This window comes from Lynx canadensis, chromosome B3, assembly GCF_007474595.2.
Source record: "Lynx canadensis isolate LIC74 chromosome B3, mLynCan4.pri.v2, whole genome shotgun sequence".
NCBI classification, from domain to species: domain Eukaryota; kingdom Metazoa; phylum Chordata; class Mammalia; order Carnivora; family Felidae; genus Lynx; species Lynx canadensis.
The window spans coordinates 60790090-60809441 of NC_044308.2; the positions used below are offsets into that span (position 1 = coordinate 60790090).

Below are 19352 nucleotides of genomic sequence, written 5' to 3' on the forward strand. Positions count from 1 at the left end.
TGACCCCTAGCATGGAGTAAACAAAGGGTGTAATAAATAATAAATAATTATTTTATTTGTTCTTTTATTAAGTTAAGAAGGTATAGATTTAATAACCAGTCTGCTTAAAATTTTTATGATTTATGAGCCTGGGTGGCTCAGTCAGTTAGACATCTGACTTTAGCTCAGGTCATGATCTTGTGGTCTGTGAGTTCGAGCCCCGCATTGGGCTCTGTGCTGACAGCTCAGAACCTGGAGCCTGCTTCATACTCTGTGTTTCCCCCTCTCTCTACCTCTCCCCCACTGACACTCTGTCTCTCTCTGCCTCACAAAAATGAATAAATGTTAAAATTTTTTTTAAAACTTTCATTATTCCTATTGTGGGATGCTCATTTATATGAGTGTTGGACCTAGTTTACTTTTTTTGGTGAGGGGGACCAGGTTTACTTTTAACAATGGTATGTCCTTTTTGCTTGATAAAAACTAGGAAATTTTGATTGACTAGACAGTTATTAGTCTGTCTCTGGATATAGATATCACTTATATCACTATAGTAAAAAACATAGTCATAATTTTGCTTCAGTAAGGCAAATCTGTCTTTAAATTCTTGTTACTATCATTAAACACTTATTACGTACCTTCTGAAAATGATACATTAATGTCGCAAAGTCACATAAAATTGAAGTAGGTAAAAAAAATAAATAGGAAAATCTAGATAAAGATAGATAGAAGACACAGAGGACAGCAGAATTAAGGAATGAAGTCCTGTACCTTTCAAAGCACATTAGTGATGTGTTATAAGAAAAAATATATATGAAAGGTGTTTAGAATTTAGAGGAGATGGGTTATAGTTCCAGTGGGCAGCTCACAGAAGGCTTTGTGGAGGAAATACATTCATTCTAGTCTTTAAAGGATGTGTATATGGGAACAGAGGGCTTTTCCACTTAGGATACTGACTGGAGCAGAGAGTGGAGGTTTGTGTGGTACACGGCATGAACCTTGAGAATATAAAACTTCGTGAATTTCAGAGTGCTCTATAAATAATATTCACCAGAATTGAAATGATTAAAAGTAAATAAATAACCCAATGAGATTTTCATTAATTTCATCAATCAAATATTGCACAACGTTTTTGTTTAATTTCTGCATCCTTTACATTAATTCTGAGGACTGTGTTTTGGCAGTGACTGTTGAAGTGAAGGGTCCGTATGAATATCTCACACTTGAAGAATATCCATTGATGATTGTAAGTGAACTTACATTCTTTAACCTTAACATTACATGAGTTAACCTGAAAGATTGTCCATGTTTTGTGGCAATATTCTTTAAAGAATTTTTCCTGAACAGTTCAGAAAATACTGCTTGTAGTTCTGTACTTCTTACTGGATTGTGACATTCAGAGTGTCTGTGAATTCCTCTGTGCCTTGTCTTCTCATCTGTAGAATGAGGAGATTGATGACTTGTGGAATTTCAGAATTGGAAAGTACCTCACAGATAATTTCACATCTCACATTGTCTCTAGAATCCAAAGCAGGGCACTTCTTACAGCCCTATAGTTTCTGATCCCATTTAAAGTAACTAAATGATGACACTGCCTCATGTGTGTCTGTGTCTATGGGAATATCCTTACTCTATTTTCAGATTTCCTTTGTTCATGGTTTTCTTCTTTTCCCTTTCATAGTTTTCCCACTTTGTTATGTTTCATTGCCTTCAGATGTATCATAACCCTGCCATATTTTTTTCCTCTTTAGTGTTATCTTCATTTGTGTAATTTTACATAGTGAGCTTAAAATGCATTTGTAATGCAGAAGAGCGGTTACTCTTATTCATAGGTCCTTAGGTAGTCTCTCAATATGCAAGAGGAGATCATTTTTTCACGTTAATATGGAACTCCAACGAGATAAATTCTTAAAGTAGAGGGTAGAATTTTTTTTTTTTTTTTTATAGTTTAAGACTGCGTATTGATTCCAGATTGGCTCTTGGCCCTAATTTTCCCTTTTATTTCTTACCCATTTGGATGACAGTTTTTCATGGTGATGTGCATCGTATATGTCCTGTTTGGTGTTCTGTGGCTGGCATGGTCTGCCTGCTATTGGAGAGATCTCCTGAGAATTCAGTTTTGGATTGGTGCTGTCATCTTCTTGGGAATGCTTGAGAAAGCTGTCTTCTATGCAGAATTTCAGAATATTCGATACAAAGGAGAATCAGGTGTGTAACCAAAAAATGTTCACCAGTTTGTGAATGATTGGCAGGTAAGACATGTGACAGTTTAACTCAGATCAGCAGTCATTAATGGTTTTAACTTCTCAGTTACTTAATTACTAGAATAACTTAAGCATAATCATTATGATCGGGACTCTTGTTTTTAGCCTTATAACTTATGGGTTCAGTGATTTAAGAGTGATGGTACCAAAATATACAAGTTACAATAGTAGTGGCCATTTTGGGTAACATTATTACCATCATTGAATCTCAATTGCCTTGATTTTTAAGGCACCATTATTATGTGCATCTGAAAAAGAAATAATTACTGCCAATTTAATAGTAAGATAACCATTGATTGTAGGACATACTTTGATTTCAAAGATGTTAAAATCCAAGAACTGGTAAAATACAGTAATATCAGGAAAATAGGAGGGTGCGTAGGTTTACTAAAGTGAACAGGTAATGATAGAAATTGTTTTGTACCGAAGTTTTTTATGATAGTTTTGGTTCTTTCTCATCAGACATTTAAGTTTTAATGATTATTGTCGTAAGATTACTAATTAGAGTTTCCCCTGTCTTTGAAAGGGCGTGAAAATAGTAGATGTGAAAATGATTTGAAAACTGTGTATTTTGTACTGTTCACTGTATATATTCAATGTGTTTATATATTTTCAATGTGTGTTCTTCAGTTTTTAAAAATGGGGGAAAGTTCCTAAGTGTTCTAAACTGTCAGGTAGGTGAGATGTTCTCCTGAGGTTTTAGTGAAGTGGGGTTGGGGAGGGAAGGTGATTTGAGCACACCCAGATTGCTGTTCACATGAACAAGGTAAGTAAAATCAGCTTGTGTACTTGTAAAAATTGCAAGAGAGGTATTCTCTTTGAACAAGACAATCCCAATGCTTATTCTGACGACTGTTAGAGATCTAGCTCTATGTTCTGGTTCTAGAGTCGCGCCTTTTTCCAAACCTAGATTATAGCACCCTTTCCTGCTTCTTTCTCACAGTTCAGGGCGCTCTGATCCTTGCAGAGCTGCTGTCAGCAGTTAAACGCTCACTGGCTCGAACCCTGGTCATCATAGTCAGCCTCGGGTATGGCATAGTCAAGTAAGTATTAACTTTTTATATGGAAGAACGTATTAAAATGCTGATTAAATTGAATCAGTATTTCAGGTTCCCATTGTAACTCTGAAAGAATTGATGTAAGAACTGCAATAAGACAGTTACCTGAAATTTTGTAGATTTATAAAAGCCAGGAAATGTAAAGTGTTTCATTTCACTTCTTAGAACTCAAGGAGCATTTGCAGGAAAATCTGCAATATAATGAATGACAATTAAAACATCAAACTTTTAGAGTGAAATTGCAGTGACTTCTAATCTTCCAAAATATTTTTGCAAATCACAGTTTTTCATGGGAATGTCATTCAGTCTGAAAAAACAGTCTGAAAATAATTTACTTTTTATTCAAAAAATTTTATTGCATGCCTTCTATATACTAGGTAGTGTTTTAGGCCCTGGGGATATAGCAAGTAAACAAAAGACTTGGAGTTTACATTTGTGGAGAGAGGGGACAAAGATAAAAATAAATGAGTAAAATATTTAATATTTATTTCAGTGATAAGTGCTATGGAGCAAATAAAGCAGGGGAAGGATTTAGAGAGTGCCAAGCAAGAAGTGGAGCTTTCAGCTGTAAATACAGTGGCCGAGGAAGGCTTCACTTAGTGACAATTAAGCAGAGATCTCAAGGTGATGAGGGAACTGTATGTACGCTTAGAAGAAGAGATCCTAAGATATGGTCAGATTCTGTGTATATTTTGAAGGTAGAGCCAATGGAATTTTCTGATGGATCAAATGTGTGATGTGAAAGAGAAGAGGAATCATGGATGATGCCAGCTGTTTCGGTCTGAGCAAGGAATGGTGGAATTGATATTTATGAGTTCAGGAAGACCTTAGATAGAATAAGTTTGGAGTAGAGTGAATATTAGGAGGTGTTAGATGCCCAAAGGGAATAAAGGGGAGAGAGTAGGGTAGAGATATGAATTTGGGAGTCATCAATATATAGATGTTATGTAAAGCCATGAGACTGGGATGTGATCACCAAGGAAGTGAGTGTATATAGAAAAGAGGTCAAAGGATTGAACCTTGAACAATTTTAATTCTTTAGAATTCAGTGAGATGAAATAGAATTAGACCAGAGGAAGCTGAGAAGGACCATTGTGGTGAGAAGCAAACCTGAAGACTGTTTCAAGGAGAGAGTGATTGTATCAAGAGGGTTGAGCAGTCCACTGGGTTTAACTTCATGGGAGATGTAAGTGACCTTAACAAGACTGTTTTGGTGAAGTGCTAGGATAAAAGCTTGATTGGAGTGAATTCAAGAGAGAAAATAGAAGCAGAGGAGTTGGAATTAGCCAGGTATAGACAGTTATTTCAAGTAGTCTTGTTTTAAGTGGGATTAAATAAATGAATTTTAATAAAATCTTTTTAATGTTTATTTGTTTTTGAGAGACAGACAGAGTATAGGCAAGGGAGGGGCAGAGAGAAAAAGAGACACAGAATCTGAAGCAGGCTCCAGGCTCTTCGCTGTGAGCACAGAGCCCGACATGGGGCTCGAACTCAGGAACCTTGAGATCATGACCTGAGCTGAAGTCGGACGCTTAACAAACTGAGCCACCCAGGCACACTTGAGTTTCAATTCTTCTAATTTATTCATTTAAAGGAGTTTTGCTTTCAGTGGGATAAGGGGAATGGGGTGGGTTTCATTTGTAAAGTTACTTAATTCATTTAATAAATATTGGAGTGCCTCCTATGTTCCAGGAAGTAGATTTCTAAGATATGACAGTAGGGAGAAAAATCCTTGCCCATACAAAACTTTGCTAGCATATAACAAAAAAATACAAGCACAAATATCACTTAGGCTTAGGTAGACATGATTTACAGCAGTGCATCTCAAACTTACAGTGCACTAATGAATCACGTGGAGATCTTGTTTAAATGTAGATTCTGATTGGGTGGCATTTTGAATGTCATGGATTCAAGACTTCCTTCAAGAACCTGTTTGGAAGACTATATTTTGTTGGATTCTGAGCTTACAACTGTACAGGTTATCTAATGAGTTACAATAGGATATTTGCTTATATTGTTAAAATTTTTAGATTTGAAGATGGTATTGTGGTTATGTTTTTAAAAAGTCCTTATTGATTAAAAAAAAAAAATACGCTGAAAGATCATATGGGATGATGGGAGGTGGATGAGGCTTGTATGAAGCGGGATTGGCCATGGGTTAGTGGTTTTTGGGACTGGATGATACATATAGAGGGGTTCATTATACTATTGAATGTTTGAAAATTCTCTGTAATAAAAATGACTTTTTTAAAACTTTAAATGCAGTAACCAGGGCCAGATCTAAAGTTCTGGTATTCACTTTCTTGGTTTAAGACTATCTGTTCTTCCTTTCTTTTTTCCTCAGATACATCAAGTATGTCTGGCTTATCTCTGCTAACTTGTAGGCCTGTATTAATCAACATGAGTTGCTGTTACTTAGCTTATTTTGGAGTTTGTAGCATTGGTATTCAACTCTTGTCTTTGCTTTCTTCTATTTAGGCCTCGACTTGGAGTCACTCTTCACAAAGTTGTGGTAGCAGGAGCCCTCTATCTTTTGTTCTCTGGAATGGAAGGGGTCCTCAGAGTTACTGGGGTCAGTACTGCTTAATCTGAGTATTTGTGGTCAGTTCATATATATCGTTTTTGTCTTGAAAGAGTGAATTGGAAATGTCTGTGGGCTTTTTCTTCTAAGTCACCTTAGAACTCTGATTTTCAAAATGTATGTATAATGCAAATTTTCTTTTTAATCTATTAGAGCTTTGTAAATTTAATGTGTGACCAGGAATGAATGCTTTCTCCTGTCCCCATATTGCTATTTATTCCTCCTCCCAGACAGGGGCTCTCATTCTTGTGTAAGGGGCAGACATGGTAATCATGTACTTGCTCCATAATCTTTTTTATTGTTTTAAAGTGGCAGTGCTCTTTGCTAACCACCACTTGAGTTTCAAAGGCTTTTCTAAAAATGCAACTAAATGTTTCACATCCTTTTTGAGGATTATAAAATCATGCCCTTTGCCAGGAAGGGAACCAAAGCACTGAGATATAAATGATAAAGAAATTTATGTTAGAGGTGGATTAATGTGAAGAAGAACTTGGTCATTCCAGCAGTTACTTATTTAAAAGTTACTCCCAGCATTAACCCATTAGATTCATGGTGGCAAATACTGTAAATTTGACTTCGCCCTCAAGAAAACTGAGCTCTGTAAGTTTTGCAATAAATTGCCCCGTAAAATAAAACTCTTTATGGATGCATATGTTTTTCATATCACACTGTCCTCTATGTAATTTCCTTCGACTTTCAGCAATTTTAATCTTAACTCTATTTCGTTTTCTTTCTTATGCTGCTGTAGTCTTTTTCTTATCCCTTGGCTCTGATAGGAAACCTGGCCCTCTCATCAATTGATGCCTGTATTATTTTATGGATATCCTTTCAATAATGTCCTGGTGATTGGGCAATCAGGATTATATAAATAGCAGCTTATATACATAAATGTGTGAAACAAACAGCATAGTTTTGGGGACAGATAATTTGCCTTACATTTTATTTTGGGGTATGCTCTTATTTGTAGATTTACATTATATTACAATTCTGGAAATTAGTAATTCTTAATATATTAATGCTGCAGTACTTTAAAATATGTGAACGGTCTTTTTAGACATGTAGCCAAAATCACAATGATAGGAGATAGAATGGAATGTCGGCTTGTAACACCACAGTTTTTCAGTGTGTCACTTCTTTTTTTTTTTTTTTTAATTTTTTTTTTCAACGTTTATTTATTTTTGGGACAGAGAGACAGAGCATGAACGGGGGAGGGGCAGAGAGAGAGGGAGACACAGAATCGGAAACAGGCTCCAGGCTCTGAGCCATCAGCCCAGAGCCCGACGCGGGGCTCGAACTCACGGACCGCAAGATCGTGACCTGGCTGAAGTCGGACACTTAACCGACTGCGCCACCCAGGCGCCCCCAGTGTGTCACTTCTTAACATGGATCTTAGCTTGCTAGGAGTTTTGTGGTGGTTGCCTCTTATTAGTTAGCAGCATGTTTTATTGTATTGACATTGTAATCAACAGTTTGTGTGAAATGCTTACAGCTGTATATTCAATGTGATCGTTTGTCAGAAGGGAAGAATGGTGTAGGTACAAAGTATTCCTTATTTTCTTTTAGTTTGAATGCAAAATCATTCCAGATGATTATGTAAATGCAGAATCATGTGCTGGTTTCTTCTCTGTGCTCTCTAGACATCTCTTTTTCACCACCTCTTTTTCTTTGTCTGCAGGCCCAGACTGATCTTGCTTCCTTGGCCTTTATCCCCTTGGCTTTCCTAGACACTGCCCTGTGCTGGTGGATATCCTTCTCATTGACTTGTTTGATGGTGGTCCATTTTCTCCCCTTGGAGATGGGTTTCCATTGATCTTTCTGCAAATGGTTTTTACCGGTTTTGTTGATTACTCTTTACTTTGGGAATAGGGTGTTTTCATTCTAATGAACTGAGAGCTCAGGTAAGCAGTTATTTTGTTTGTAATTTTAAAAATTGCAGTAAGAGTTGGTGACTGTAGACTGAGCACAAGATAAAAGCTTCTGGCTTTTTTAAAAATAAGCATTTCACTTCAATTTTGGGCTTAATGTTATCTCTCTTAGTGTTAGAATCACTGACTGCTCTGGTCCTGCTATTTCTTTCAGCCTCTGGCAATTATTAAATCATTTGAAAATTATGTATGTATTTTGATTCTTAAAATATGATTTTAGGAACTATATGAGGTTGTTTGACTCCTTTTTATTTAAAAGCAAAATTTTTTTAATGTTTATTTTTGAGAGAGAGAGAGACAGAGAGACACCGAGCATAAACTGGGAGGGGCAGAGAGAGAGGGAGGGAGACACAGAATCTGCAACACGCTCCAGGCTCTGAGCTGTCAGCACAGAGCCCGATGAGGGGCTCAAACCCACGAACTGCAAGGTTGTCACCTGAGCCGAAGTTGGATGCTTAACCGAGCCACCCAGGCGCCCCCAGGTTGTTTGACTCTCTTAAAATTCTAAGTATGTTTAGCAGATTTTAACCCATACAGGATAACAGGGTAAGTGTTTTAATCCTCTAATTTAAAAGTAGACTTGGGATTGTTTGAAGACTTCCGTTCTTTGAGATAAATATTGATTCATTTACAGGAGAGGTCAACCAGCAGATAACAAACAAGCTTCTATTTGAATAATCTTTTCTTGCTTTTCAGGAGTAAACATTTGTTTATTAGGGACTTGACCTATTATTCGGGTGTTTGGACTTTTGTCTTTTGGGGATTTTTAGAAATTTATTTTGGTTTTTGTGTTAATTTGGTCTTATATATAATTGGTGTGATATTATAGTCTTGATGGACTGTGACTGTTATAAAAGGCTGAATGTAAATAAAGTTGTAATTTTGTGAATTTGGGGGGGATTGTCCTATATCAGAAATGTTTGAAATTGAAGTATCCTGGGCCCAAAAGGCCGAAGCTTTTCTAGGTCAGTATCTTTCAAGGGTGCTTTGTGAACCTCTACCACGCGTATTGAGAAATGTGGGGAGAGGGATTGGACCATACAAGAAGATGACCCGGTAATTAGGTAGCAGCCAAGGCTCTGTTAAAGGGCAGAAGTGAGCTCCAACACACTTGCTTTCATATCTGCCCCTCATTCTGAAAGTTGAACATCAGAGCAGGTAATCGTCTATATTGGTCATTAGTTCTCCTCTATCTTTGTGCAGCAGCTTGTACTTAAGAATAATGTCTTGAAAATGGAGGGTTGTTGCTTTTAGAGCCTAACTGCCTGGGATTCTCAGCCAGATTGTAATTGTATGGTCCTTTTCATTCAGGATAACTCAGGCAACTGATGGCAGGTTCCTTAACATGGCACAAGGGGACTGACTATAAACTGTGGGAGGTTATGGGCATGAATGTGTGACTCTAGACTGGATTAGCTAGGACAATGAGAACAGAGCCACTACTTTAAAAGAGGAAAGAGGATACTAACTCCCGTTTTTTGCCTGTTAACTCATTTTTATTTCATTTTCTTCCTTTTGTCTTTCATTTGGTTCTTCTTCCTTGTTTCTCTAGAAAGCTTCTTCCTATCTTTATTTCTCCTTTATGTTTTTCCTTTTATTTTTTCTTCTCTTTTGCATTCTCATTTTCTCTGGGTTTTGTGTTCTCTTTAAGTCTCATTGAAAATGAAGACTTTCTTATTAATCATGGTGAGGCTTGGGGTATTTGTGAGGTTGAGAGTGAGAGCTGTTAGGCCTGGTGTCCATAACTCTGTCAGTTTGACCCCAGATTCTCAAAGAAATATAAGGATTAGTTTATTAGCTTATTGTTTTTTCTGAATGTTGATTTCCTTGACCTGCAAACACATATTTATTAGCCTGACTCAAACAATGAAGCTGTTAAAACTTCGGAGGAACATTGTAAAACTCTCTTTGTACCGACATTTTACCAACACACTTATCTTGGCAGTGGCAGGTAAGTTGGAGACTTGCTCCCTGCTGTTTAAATGCAGTTCTTTTAGAACAGAGATTCTTAACCTGAGAGTCCATAGGTAGGCTCTCTAAAATTACATAAAAAGTTTTGTACATTTCACTTGGGGAAGTTGTCTTTCACTTTTGTCAAATTCTCAAAGGGGTCTGTGGTACAAAAAAAGTTTAGAACCACTTATTTTAATAAGTGAAGATCAACTACATATAATTTCAACTCTTGGTATATCTCTCTCCTATCTCCATTGTTTTTCTGAGATACTCTTTTTTTTTTTTTTTTATTTTTTTTTGAGGCAAGTGAGCACTAGTACCATACAGCATTTAAATTTCTTTTAGAAGATGTTAGTATTTGCTTATTTGGTTTTATTAAAATAAATATAGAATTGTATTTAGATTTTAGATTAGTGTACATTGCTATTATATTGGCTTTACATATATCACTAAACGTGCATAACATATTCGTTACACATATCCATTAGCATAGACTATAGCCCATGTAGGCTAATTTGCCGGCCTTTTGGCTTTTGTACCAGGAATAAAGACGTCTGGCCTATAATTGGAACCAACAGTTCTGTTTGTGTTGCAGTCATTTTATCAACCTCTTTTTCCATCCGACCAACCGAAGAAAAATTAGCATTATTATATACTAAGGCTAAAGAAAAGGAAAAAAATCATATTATTGATAATGCTGGAAAAAGCCATGTTTCTAATACCTTCTTTTCCAATTCTGAGGATGACTAAAGTAGCCAAATGGTAAACAAAACTATTCTTTACAGAAAGAATTGGCTAGAGTATGAATTGTGGGCCTTGCTTACAGCAGTTGTAAGTAAATTTGTATTGAATAAATGTGTTAAAATAACAGAGAAAATGATTGTGATGTATTGGGAGTTAGGGATGTGTGGGATTCCACTTAACTAGACTCAGAGAATGTAATTAGGGATGTAAACTAATATTCATACTGTGACCAGGTTTTTCATTTCCTGTTAGCATCTATTGTGTTTATCATCTGGACAACCATGAAGTTCAGGATAGTGACTTGTCAGTCGGTGAGTTATAAACACATGCATTTGTGAATAGTGTACTGTTCTATACACAGACGATGATGTTGATGACAATGGTAAGGTTCATACCTTTTAGGAAATTAGGGTTAGGTTTCCACTCTTGAGGGTTAGAATCCTTCCCTCCTCCTAAGTATTCTATATTAACACTGTGCTTACTATGATAGATTTGTTTTATGGGTTTTTTTGGGTAGACGTTGGGAGAAAGGACTGACTATATATCCCAATAGTGAGAGAGAACGTTATAAATGATCGTCATAGTTTGTCATAACCCAATCTTTCCTTAACTAAAAAGTTTCAACAAGAAATCCAGAGTCCAAAACATTAAGTAGATGTGAATAACACTACTCACTAGAAGCCCTGTACTTAAGATTTGAGCACAGAGACTGGCAAAACATTTCTTTGGAAGCCAGAGCAAAGCTGGTAAAAATAAATAAAATGAAAACTATAAAAAATAACATAACGTTACTTTCTCTTACCTTGTATAAAAGTCCTTCCCTAAAGATTCTCAGAGCTATAGGAAACATAGTGTAAGCACCAAAGTATGGTGTCTTTTCTTTAGCAATAAAAACTACCAGGGAAGAAACAGTGTTCATTTATTTTTTATTCCCTGTACTTAGCACAGTGCCTAGCACATAGCAGGGCCTTAGTTTGTATAAGTTGAACGAATAAATAAATGATTCTTGTTCTCTGCTAAGGACTTTGTGAAATGAGTTAAGATTATGTATAAAAATGTGCTTCTCCCCCTTTTGGTAGGATTGGCGGGAGCTGTGGGTGGATGATGCCATCTGGCGGTTGCTGTTCTCCATGATCCTATTTGTCATCATGGTTCTCTGGCGACCATCTGCAAACAACCAGAGGTTCTTGGACACTTCTTATTTACATTGCTAACCATTGAATGGCCATGTCATCAGTTAGGGGTAGTTCAGTGGGTGACAGTGTCCAGGCCATGTCATATATTGGAAAGGATATTCACTGGGTCTGGAATCCAGAGAAGTGGGTTCCTGTCCAATTCTCCTATTTGCACTGTGACTTTTGGCATGTTGCCTCTCTTCACTTCTCTGGGCCTTAGTTTCCTCTTCATATAATGTGAGGGAATTGAATCAATTGATACAAGGTGATTTTCGGTTCTGACATGTTCTGGTAATATGTATGTATGTGAGTAAAGAAGGGAAGTAGATAGATTGTGACACTTGTAATGAGGGTCTCATCTGTCTAGTGTTGGGAAAGAAAGAACAATTTTTATGATCAGTAGACCAGCTTACTTTGTAACAATAGGGTAAAATGAAAACTTATGTGACAGACTTGGGAATTAAAAGTCTGTATGTGAATTTGCTTTGTTCAGCTCTTGGCAAATCTCAGTTATTTAGAAACTGGCTATCTTTATTTGGCGAATATCTATATCTTTGGTACGCTACCCCCCCACCCCCATTTATGTTTAGATGGTTAAGAGCTTATATTACCCAACCATATCACCAAAGAAGGAAAGGATGAGGCAGTATAACTAAATGGATAATTTTATAATCAGACATACCAATAAAAGATTTAGAAAGAAAATAAGTGACATTTTTTTTGTGTGTGTGAGATAAATGACATCTTTTTATCCCATGAAAATAGCCTGTCTTTTCGTATTATGCATTTAATGTTTGTATTCTTTGAAAAAAAGTTAAGAAAATTGAGAAAAATAGAGAAGACTTGGGATTGTTGGGATAAAGGATATGCATATTATAATTTTTCACGTATTAAAATCAGATTGCATTCAAAAAAATCTGAAACAAATTATGTATCTACCAACACTTGTGTGAGAGGAGCTCTCTCCTCTACCTTCCTATTTCCCCATTATTTAATTTTTGCAGATCTGGTAAATGACAATATTCACTGTATTTTTAGTTGCATTTAAGACTGAATTTTTATGTCTTTATGTATTTACTGGTCGTATTATTCTTCTGCTAGTCAGCTTTTTATATCTTTGACTTTTTTTCCTTATCAGCTTATTGATCATTTTTATATTGATTTGTAGGAATTCCTTATATATTTTAGATTCCAATATTTTGTTCCAAGCATTCCAGATATTTTCTTCTAGTTTATCTTTGAACAATTGAATGGTGTTTTGGCCATAGAAAAAGTTGGAAGTATGGAGTCAAATTTGTTATTTTTTTCCTTTATGTATTGTATATTTTGTCTTTTTTTTAACTTGTTTTATTTTTTATTTTTTTAAATTTGCATCCAAATTAGTTAGCATATAGTGCAACCATGATTTCAGGAGTAGATTCCTTAGTACCCCTTACCCATTTAACCCATCCCTCCTCCCACAACCCCTCCCGTAACCCTCAGTTTGTTCTCCATATTTATGAGTCTCTTCTGTTCTGTCCCCCTCCCTGTTTTTATATTATTTTTGTTTCCCTTCCCTTATGTTCATCTGTTTTGTCTCTTAAAGTCCTCATAGGAGTGAAGTCATATGATTTTTGTCTTTCTCTGACTGACTGATTTCACTTAGCATAATACCCTCCAGTTCCGTCCACGTAGTTGCAAATGGCAAGATTTCATTCTTTTTGATTGCCAAGTAATACTCCATTGTATATATATATACCACATCTTCTTTATCCATTCATCCATCGATGGACATTTGGGCTCTTTCTATACTTTGGCTGTTGTTGATAGTGCTGCTATAAATGTGGGGGTGCATGTGTCCCTTTGAAACAGAGCACCTGTATCCCTTGGATAAATGCCTAGTAGTACAATTGCTGGGTCGTAGGGTAGTTCTATTTTTAGTTTTTTGAGGAACCTCCATACTGTTTTGCAGAGTGGCTGCACCGGCTTGCATTCCCATTGTTTTTTTCTTTTTAATGTTTATTTTTGAGAGAGTGTGCAGACAAGGGAGGGGCAGAGAGAGGGCGACAGAGGATCTGAAGCTGGCTCTCTGCTGATAGCAGCGAGCCCAGTGTGGGGCTCAAACTCATGAACTGTAGAGATCATGACCTGAGCCGAGTCGGATGCTCAACTGACTGGACCACCCAGGTGCCCCATTTTTTTTTGTGTCTTGTCTAAGAAATTTTTTCCTGGCTTAAGGTGAAGTCTAAAGTTATTCTATGATTTTTTTCAAAATTTCACAGTTGTGCTTTTATTCATCAAGAATTGTTTAATTGTGAGTTCTCTATTCTGCTTTTTTCTCTCTCTCTGATCCTACATCAGTAGTACACTTTCTCAAATTATCTTAGTTTACTGATAAGTCTTCGTATGTGTCTTCCTCCTTAATCTTCTTTTTTAGAAAATATCCATTGCTATTGGGTTTTTTCTCTTTAATAAAATGTTTAACTAGTTTATTTAATTGTAGGAAAACCTTTATCGGATTTTGATTAGAATTTAATTGAATTGATAGGTTAATTAGGGAAGTTACATATATTTTTTCCATCCTTGCATATGGTATGTCCTATTGTTTTTAATCTTTTCAGTGCTTTATGTTTTATAACTTTTTTTTTTTTTAAGAGAGCATGAGCAGGGAAGGGGGCAGAAGGAGAGAGGAGACTTTTTTTTTTAAGTTTATTGATTTTTGAGGGGGGGCGGGAAGGGAAGGGTAGAGAGAAGGGGGAGAGAGAGAATCCCAAGCAGGCTCCGCGGTGATTGTGATGTGGGACTGTATCCCAGGAACCATGAGATCATGACCTGAGATGAAATCAAGAGTCAGATGCTTAACTGACTGAGTCACCCAGGCGCCCCGAGAGCCTCACCCTCAGCGTGGAGCCTAGTATAGAGCTCAGTCTTACAATTCTAGGATCATGATGAGATCCAAAATCAAGACTTGGATGCTCAACTGACTAAGCCACCTAGGCCCCCCTGTTTTATAACTTTTGTTAAAATATTTAAAAATTTTTATGGCTCTTATGGATGCACCCTTTTAAAATAATACATGTGGCTTTGGCAAAAATGTAGGAATGCTGTTGATTGTTTTAAATTTTTTAATATTTATTTATATATTCATTCGTTCGTTCAAGTTAGTTAACATACAGTGTAGTTTTGGCTTCAGGAGTAGAACCCAGTGATTCATTCATCTCTTACATATTGACACCCAGTCCTCATCCGGCAAAGTGCCCTCCTTAATGCCTGTCACCCATTTAACCCACCCCCCTCCAGCAACCCTCAGTTTGTTCTCTGTATTTAAGAGTCTCTTATGGTTTGCCTTCCTCTTTGTTTTGTTTATGTTATTTTTCCTTCCCTTCCCCTATGTTCATCTGTTGAGTTTCTCAAATTCCATATATGAGTGAAATGTTTATTTTGAGAGAGAGAGAGAGAAAGGACAGAAAGAAAGGGAAGAAAGGAAGGAAGGAAAGGAAGGAAAAGGAAGGAGGTGTGGATGGAAGAATCCCAAGCAGGCTCCATGCTGTCAGCGCAGAACCCTATGTGGGGCTCAATCCTAAGAACCGTGAAATCATGACCTGAACCAAACTTTAAGTAGGGCTCCACGCCTAACATGGCTTGAACTCACAACCCTGAGATCATGAGTTGCATTATCTATGGACTGGGCCAGCCAAGAGCCTTGTAATGCTATTGATTTTTATATATCATATCCATCAACCTTCATATGTTGTCTTGTTAGTTCTGATAATTTCTAGATTTCCCCATTAGATTGATTGTTATTGAAAGTAATGACAATGTTACTCTTTCTTTTCCAACTAACACTGCTGCCTCATTACTGTTTCTTGTGTTGGTTAGGCTCTCCTGTATAGTATTGAATTGAGGCATTGAGAGTGGGCCTCCTCATTTTATTCTGAATTTTAAAAAGTGCTTTTCAAGTATTATTAACTTTGATATCTAGTGTTAATTTTTGCTAATTATCCTTTAATAGGTTATGGGTGTTCCCTGTTACTCCTAGCTTTTAAAGAGTTCTGTGGGGTTTTTGTTTTTTAATTCATGAAAGGGTGATTTAAAAACAAAGTAGAATTAAAATAAGAGACAACAGTAAGTACAGAGTGAGTTCAAAGTGGAAGCTTTCTAGGAGTTATCTGTCTGGCAGCTGCTTTGCTGAATCTCTTGGAAGTTGTAAAGGAAAGATATCTTAGATGTACCAGATGAAGCCTTCATCTTCTCAGCTCCCCACTTGGAACCTGAGATTTTAAATTACCTGGTACATACAAGGTCAGGACTTTTTCTCTTAACTACAAATTGAAAGGCTGAGATTTTAAATTACATGAGAATTTACTTTCCTCTTTGTGGTAATATATGCTTGTAAATGCTTTACCATGTGTGAGGTATTGTTCTAAGCACTTTTTGAAATGACTTGTTTACTTTTTATAAAACACCTCTATGAGTAATGTCTTATCCCCAATTTCAGATGAGAAAACTGAGGCACAGAGAATAAGTAACTTGTCTCAAGTCCCAGGTAGTATGTGGCTGAGCCTGCACTTGTAAATGTGATACTGTCCTGCTTCTCTTGCTAATAAAGGCAAATAAGAGCTTTCTGAAGGGGAAGAATTATTTTGTTTTCACTAAAATAATTTTATGAATGACTCATTGCAGCTTCAGTAATAAGGTCTGTAAAATCTAGAGAGTGTAGCATTTCTTGTAGTTTCCTAATTTGTTTCTTTCTGTTGTCAGGTTTGCCTTTTCACCATTGTCTGAGGAAGAGGAAGAAGATGAACAAAAAGAACCTATGCTAAAAGAAAGCTTTGGTAGTGATAAAATTGATTTGTGCTTTAAATATTATTTTCTGGTTTTTAGAAATAGAGTAAAGCAAATATAACAGTTTGTGAGTATCAAAATCAAGATACTTTGATACAGTTTATTAGTTTACAGCTGTTGTACAATTGTTTTCTCAATTTGGTATGTGGTGAAGTTAGGGGGAATCAAAAGTAAGGGTATAAATATTAAGGTGAAGCCATGATAAATTCAGTGAATAATTGCACAGTAAATGTACACTTTGCTTACTGGATGAGCTGGAAATTTGGCTTTGAACTTCTAGCATAAAAGTAGAGAAATAGCTGTTGTATAAATCAGGGTCCATAAACCTAAAGTTCTGAATCCATGTTTGAAATTATTGCTGGTGTCTGATACACTTAACCCATCTACTTTGTTTTCCCTCTGCAGAAGGAATGAAAATGAGAAGTACTAAACAAGAACCAAATGGAAATAGTAAAGTAAACAAAGCAGTAAGTAATTGTATACAGGCCTTAATGATTTTTTAGATCTATGCTGTAATTAAGCTTGCTTTATACATCTTTTAATATATATTACATTTATTTTTAAAAACAGAAACAGTAAGTGATCCTCATTCTAAGATCTAGTTATCTTTAACCTAGTTGGTTTGTTACCGTGTCCTGAAAAGGCACCTCAGACTAGTCTGATGGTTCTATTTAATTGTTTTCATCAATGGAAGTTATAGCCCTGTTAACCTAAGATGCTATTTGTAGTAAAGATCAAGATTTTTTTTTCATTCATCAGTTTCTTGTTTGTTTTTTAGAACTATGCATGCAGTCTACATTAAGGGCTTTAGAATTTATCTCATTTTTAAGGAGCAAAACTTACAGGAAGCAAACTCTTAGGTATTAGAACATTGAGAAGAAAGCATTTAAAGACAATTTTATATTTCACTTACATACTTATATTACACTTACATGGATTTTTTAAAGTATTGACTATATAATTTTTTAAATTATTAGCAGTCCCAGTTGTTATGTGAATATACTACTTCAGAATTCTCAAAAGATTAAGTTTAAAAATGTTGAGACCTCTTTAGATCCTTACTTGACATGTATTATCTGGTGCATTTTAGTAACCACTGGTATTTGTATGTTTCCAGCAGGAAGATGATTTGAAATGGGTAGAAGAGAATGTTCCTTCTTCTGTGACAGATGTGTAAGTTTTTTAATTGTTATCATAAGAATCCTATTTCAGTTAGTATAACTTTTATTATACTATTATAATTATACTTTTATTATACTATTATAATTATATATATTATATAGTATAAAGTATACTATTATACTTTTAAGTAAATGAGCTGAAGAACATGCTAATGCGAATGCTAATAGAAAATTAAAGAATATTAAAAATGTTAAAAAGATGTTAAAAATAAGGAATGATATACAAACCATCAGGATTATATGTTCAGATGACATTTCTGCTTAGAAAGATTTAGCTGTACACCTTCCCAAAATCATTGGGATAATCCTTTTGAGATTTTTTAGTTCCATGACTATATTTTTAATTAAATATTGGCCCTGTTACAGTGCAGGACATGGTTTTTCTCTGTACAATTCCAGTAACTCTTCTGTTTTCATATTTGCTTTTTTCCCCCTGAAGTGCCCATTAATAAGATGCAGATCTTAATTATTGAAAGGGCTTTAAATTGTATTCATAATTTCCTTTATGAACCATTTATGACTTTACGTTGTTCATTTTGGTGTTTTCCTCTCTGCAGAGCACTTCCAGCCCTTCTGGATTCAGATGAGGTTAGTAATCAAATCATGTGCATAAACTGTGGGTCTCATGATTTAATAGGGAATCATAGGTCCTTTGTTCAGGGGAATTTTATTTATTTGACTCAGTAACGGCCTGAAGGACTGTAGTTGGTATAGTTGAAAAAGGATGAGAATAGAAATACCAATATTAGAACCCAGATATTATTCAAGAAGGTTTCCTTTCTGTACCTGTCCCCTATTTCTTTTCCAAAGTTTTATGATCAGATTTGAGGACAGGTCTTTTGTTCTGAATATTAGGTTATTCTAGTATCCCTTGATTTTTGAATGTCCTTTGAAAGCATCGGCCTAAATCCAACTTACTTTGTTGGATTGGCTGCTAAGAAAAATTGTTCATTTCCCACTGACTTGGCTGTGTGATGTGGCATACAATGTCAAATTCCTTAGCAGTTCTATGCATTGAAATAATTGAGAACTCTACCATTTAGAATTAAACCTATCTTTGTAACACTTTGCCTTCTGTGGTATATTCTGCAGTTCCTAGATCTTCCTGTTGTGGGCTTCTGCTAATAGTTTGCCCTCAGGGCTTCCTTTTGACTTTAGCTCTCCAGCCATCGCTCTGTTTCAGTCAAAGAAGGCTGAGTATGTGAAACCCAGTTGGGCAGTTCACTACAGGTTTATTACAGTACTTTTGGTTATATCGACTTCACCTATCTGTTCATATTTCCCTGTGTGAAAAACCTATTCAAGAACTAAGAACTTAAATGAATTACAAGAGAAACAAGTTTTAAAGGACCAGGAATCAAAACAGCATCAGACTTTGTGGCCTCAGTTTTGGAAGCTAGAAGATAATAGAACAATGTCTTTGAATTCTGAGGAAAATTATTTTCTTTTTTTTAATGTTTATTTATTTTTAAGAGAGACAGAGAGCATGAGGAGGGGAGGGACAGAGAGAGGGGGAGACACAGAATCTGAAGCAGGTTCCAGGCTCTGAGCTGCCAGCACGTGGGGCTTGATCCCACAAAACCGAGAGATCATGACCTGAGCCAAAATGGAACGCTCAACCAGCTGAGCCACCTAGGCCCCTGAGGAAAATCATTTTCAACCTAGAAT

General features: G+C 36.1%; 1 protein-coding gene across 2 annotated transcripts in view; it reads left to right on the top strand.

The window, feature by feature from the left end:
• TMEM87A (transmembrane protein 87A) overlaps positions 1–19352 on the top strand; it is a 40802-nt gene that overhangs the window by 18776 nt on the left and 2674 nt on the right. The window contains exons 8-19 of one of the 2 annotated variants that reach the window (XM_030318424.1): positions 1164–1225; positions 2004–2187; positions 3187–3286; positions 5780–5873; positions 6631–6702; positions 9650–9758; positions 10757–10815; positions 11584–11687; positions 16420–16493; positions 16909–16970; positions 17621–17676; positions 18242–18272. In XM_030318424.1, the coding sequence (XP_030174284.1) occupies positions 1164–1225; positions 2004–2187; positions 3187–3286; positions 5780–5873; positions 6631–6702; positions 9650–9758; positions 10757–10815; positions 11584–11687; positions 16420–16493; positions 16909–16970; positions 17621–17676; positions 18242–18272 (1007 nt within the window). Of the gene's footprint in view, positions 1–1163; positions 1226–2003; positions 2188–3186; positions 3287–5779; positions 5874–6630; positions 6703–7557; positions 7627–9649; positions 9759–10756; positions 10816–11583; positions 11688–16419; positions 16494–16908; positions 16971–17620; positions 17677–18241; positions 18273–19352 lie in introns of both variants that reach the window. The other variant, XM_030318425.1, reaches the window with a different exon arrangement.